This window comes from Drosophila busckii, chromosome X, assembly GCF_011750605.1.
Source record: "Drosophila busckii strain San Diego stock center, stock number 13000-0081.31 chromosome X, ASM1175060v1, whole genome shotgun sequence".
NCBI classification, from domain to species: domain Eukaryota; kingdom Metazoa; phylum Arthropoda; class Insecta; order Diptera; family Drosophilidae; genus Drosophila; species Drosophila busckii.
In genome coordinates, this window is record NC_046608.1 from 4,309,027 (window position 1) to 4,313,589 (window position 4,563).

The 4,563-nt window shown below is 38.7% G+C and overlaps 1 protein-coding gene across 2 annotated transcripts; it reads left to right on the forward strand.

Annotated features, from left to right (window-relative positions):
* Positions 1 to 1,321: 1,321 nt before the first annotated feature.
* Positions 1,322 to 2,515, forward strand: LOC108605806 (microtubule-associated protein RP/EB family member 1-like). 2 transcript variants are annotated; one of them, XM_033294419.1, is made up of 2 exons: positions 1,322 to 1,427; positions 1,492 to 2,515. In XM_033294419.1, exon 2 carries the CDS (start codon positions 1,518 to 1,520, stop codon positions 2,292 to 2,294), a length of 777 nt encoding a protein of 258 aa, XP_033150310.1. In that variant the 5' UTR covers positions 1,322 to 1,427; positions 1,492 to 1,517; the 3' UTR covers positions 2,295 to 2,515. The 2 variants fall into 2 exon arrangements, with proteins under 2 accessions (XP_033150310.1, XP_033150311.1); XM_033294420.1 differs by having other exon boundaries at positions 1,343 to 1,427; positions 1,504 to 2,515.
* Positions 2,516 to 4,563: the final 2,048 nt, after the last annotated feature.

Sequence of the window (4,563 nt, forward strand, 5' to 3'; positions counted from 1 at the left end):
AGCGCAGCAGCAGCAGCAACATTTGCCAAAATATGCTGAAAATCTTGTGTACTTAGCTTTGCTTTGTTTGCTTTTGTATTTTTTGACAGCTTTTTGAATGCCTTAAATGACTTTAATTAAGTTTTATATCAACTGCACGTCAGCTGGCATTAAGGCCAAAGGTATATGCTTAACCCCTTGTTGCCGTTGCCATTGCCGCTGAGGCTAAGGCGCCACCTGCTGGGCGTTACTTGCGTTTTATTTGAATTGCTTTATATACGAGCGTTGTATATTCTCTGTGTGTGGTGGCGCCCCAAAAGCAGCGCGCTCAGCTTTATGTGGCAAGTTTGCCGTAAATCGATGCGGCAACCAGCCTAAGCAGCCATAAACTAAGAGGCCCACCAAAAGAAAATACATACTTATGTATATGTAAGTATGTATATATATAAAAAAAACCATTGGGCGCATTAAAGTTGGGCGCAACCAACTTTAATATACACTTTTGAAATTTCCGGCATTGGTCGAGAACCTAACAAAGTGTGATTTATTTAAGATTTTTTGGATTTGTGGTGGAGCGAGGAGCTGCTAGCTGCTGCTCGGAAATATAAGAGTTTACGTACCAAATTTGGTAGCTCTATCTCTTATAGTCTCTGAGTTCTCGTTGCTCATAGAGTCGTACGGACAGACGGCTATGGCTAGCTTGTCTTGCTGATCAAGAAACGTTATGGGTTCGGCGTGCTTCCTTTAACACACATTTGCACAACTTTACAATACCCTTTTTAATTTTTTTTTTTTAAGTGTCAAAGTGTATAAAAAAAATGTGAGAATTTAAGGCAAGCTAGGGGACCTCAAGCTAGCATAGACTACGCTAGACAGACCAAGTGCCTTAATGCATATACACATACATATACGTGAGTTTGTATATATGTTTATGTATTTCACTTTTCTTTTTTGGTGTATGCTGCTGCTTCAAGTGTCAGTTTGGATTGTGTGCGCCGGTGACACGTGGCAACTTAAATTGAAATGCCGCTGGGCTGGCTGTACATATCTATTAGGCTTGAAACGGGTAAATGGGTAACGGGTAACGGAACTTAAGCAACACAACACAACACACCACCCACCCATTGAACCCTCAGGCGGCACTTAGCACACCACCGAGAAACGTCACCTGCCGATTCTGAGCATGTTCAAATGCACTTCGGACTGATAAAAACATGTTTGAACATCCGATAGGTTGATACATAGAGCTGCTCAGTTTTGTGCTCAATAGTTATCGTATTTGTTTCCATATTTCAATTTATTTGATCTATATAGCTTTCAGCTTAGACTCATTTAAGTCATAAAGCATTAACTTCCAACGGCTCGTCATAGCATTTGATATTCATTTTTCAAAAGGCTAAAAATAATCTAAAGCGAACTGTAAAATTTGATATTCTTTTTTCAAAAAGGTAAAAATAATTTTATACCACGGCTTGAATTAAATAAAAACCTAACTGTTATTGTATTAATTAGCGCTAATCTAAGATCACAGCGAGGAAATGGCTGTTAACGTGTATTCCACCAATGTGACGAGCGATAATATGTCGCGCCAGGATATGCTGGCCTGGGTAAACCAATCCCTGCAATCGAAATATACCAAAATTGAAGAACTGTGCACTGGTGCTGCCTATTGTCAGTTCATGGCTATGCTCTTTCCAAATTCAGTGCCCATTAAGCGCGTCAAATTCCAATCAAATCAGGAACACGAATATATACAAAACTTTAAGATCTTGCAGGCGGGCTTCAAGAAGATGTCCGTTGATAAGATAATACCCATTGATAGACTGGTAAAGGGTCGCTTCCAAGACAATTTCGAGTTCTTGCAATGGTTCAAAAAGTTCTTCGATGCCAATTATAATGATGAACAGGATTACGATGAGTATGATGATAGTGAGGAGGTGCCAGAGACAAAGCCCACAACTAAGGTGACGCCACGCACAGGTAATGAGAAACCGCAAAAAAAAATAAAGCCAGGACCGATTGCCAAGAAAAGTTATATGAACGAAGCAGCGGCTAAGGATCAGCAAATCGCGAAACTCACTAGTCGTATAATGGCCTTAGACATAACTGTCGAAAGTCTGGAAAAGGAGCGCGATTTCTATTTCTCTAAGCTACGCAATATTGAAAGAGTTTGCCTGGAGGCCGATGGTGGTGTGCCAACAACAATGACTCAAACGATTTATGACATACTCTATACAGTTGAGCCGTATAGTTTTGAACAACCAGACGATGCACCAACAGACGATGCAGCACAAGAAGAAGAAGAAGAGTACTAAAGTTATACGATAAACGCTTCTACGTTAATTTGCTTGCTGCATACATAACGGCAGAAATAAAACATCCGATACATAACGGCATACATGAAATAAACAAAAGATTCGATGATTAACGGCATACATTACATAAAAACTACAACTGAAACCAACGAAGCATAAATTATACAAAAACTGTTCAAATGCTTACCGATAGTAACAAAATATAAATTTCATTCTTACTGCAAGCAAATAACTGACTTTATTTTTATTTATTTAATGTTTATGTATTACTATTAATCAAACTACGTTGATTTCTTTTTAGAATTTCAAATCAAGCTCAAACCAGTTGAAAATCAACTTTGTCCTGTCTTCAGGCAACACAAAGTACCCCTTTGAAAATTAATATTAAATTTTGAGATACTTTCTATGAGTTATAGCAACGCAACGTCTTCAATTTTAGATCAACAATTAATCGATACTATCGATAAGTAGCAGCGCTATTTTATGCATGCATGTATTTGCCACAGGGCTTGCAATTTCCGAAACATAGCCACAGAATGTACTGCAATAAAGTGAAATATATGTGAAATGATTATATGCTGCGACTGTATTGGGAGCAACAGCATTTTTGGCTATAGACTTGCATCACATGTAGCATACAATATTTTTTCTTTCATTATTATGTTTATTTTTTTTGTACTGGCAACGACGGTATGCATGTTGGCACGTATACAGCTATGTTGGCTTGTTTATTGATTCGCAATGCTTTCATTTTCATAGATTGTCTGCCTGTCCAACTGCACAGCATGCAAATGTCGAATGTGTGGGCGGCGGTGGTGTGGGCGTATTGACGGTTCGCTTGGTTGGTCACAAAATGTCAAGCATATTGCCAGATATATGTGTATATGTATAAAAGGCTGTCAGAGTGAAGCCATCATAGGATTGCTGAACCGCAGCCAGCAGATGCCATAGCCAAATTTAATAAGTTGCAAAGACGCAGTGCCGTAAAATTGCTGCTGGCATTGCCATTCGAGTGGCCCATACCGTACCAAGTGCCAAGTCAGTCAGTCAGAATGGTCAGTGAGTTAGCCAGTTAGACAATGAGTCATGCAGACAATGCAGTCAGCTGGGTCAATTAAAGGGCTAACAACAACAGCAGAAACTAGGACGCCCATTAAAACTACTCGCTAGGATTTATGTGATGCGGCATACTCACACGCACTCGGACCAACAATTGCGTGTATATTTAATATTTACAAGCTTAAAGTACAAATAAAAAGTCGTCAAGTTGGCAGCACTTGCAAAAATAATTAAGCCAATGTGCTAAATATAGTTTAACTTACATTTACTACTGCTAAAAATGAGCGCATTAGCTGAACTTACCATGTGCAAGCAGGACAGCAACATATGAAATTGCATAGCAGAAAAAAAAAAAGAAAAGCACCCACTCAGCATAGCCAAAAATTGATGAGAGCGTAAATGAGAGTGGGAGAGCAACGTAGCAATAAGGACTTAATCAAACGTTTGCTAAACGCACTTAGCATAGCCGAAAATTTGTGAGAGCGCGAGCGCGAAAGGAAGAGAATAATAACTTGAAGCAACTGCATAGCGAACAAGAAAAAACGGCGAAAATGTGTGGGAGCGCGAAAGCGAGAGCAGCTCAGCTCAAAGCAAACTTCACTTTTGATTGCTGCGACGCATAATATTATTTTTATATTTACGTATTGTTAAACATTCAACAACTGCATGCATGGCTATTATTTAACACTTGCTTGAACACATTGCAAACAAATTATGATCTGCAGCTAGATAAGCAAAACAATTTGTAAGCAGAATAAGCTTTGACTGCAGCGATGCACAATTAGATATTTATGCATTATTAAACAACTGCATAATCACTTTATTTATAAACACTAGCTTTAATACACTGCACTTTTGCACAAAATATAAACAAAAACGGCAAAAATTAATAAACCGAAGCACCGAAGCGCCAAAGCGCAACTTGCCGACGGGATAACGAAAATAAGCGCAACTATCGACTATCGCTAGCAAGTATCATCAAGCACATTGATCTGTGCTAAGCAAACAATTGCATTTATTTAATATAACATTAAACAGCTGCATGCTTGCTTTTTAATTAACATTTCTTATAAATTAAGCATAAACAAAAGAAATGCATGGTCATAACACAAGTCACCGTACGGATAAAACTAAATAAGCGCAGCTATCGACTATCGCTAGCAAGTATCATCAAGCGCATTGATCTGCAGTTTGGCAGGCAGTGGTAAAC

Bases quoted from the DNA above. Each gene is read 5' to 3' on its own strand.
- LOC108605806 (XM_033294419.1), top strand. From the start codon at position 1,518: ATGGCTGTTAACGTGTATTCCACCAATGTGACGAGCGATAATATGTCG.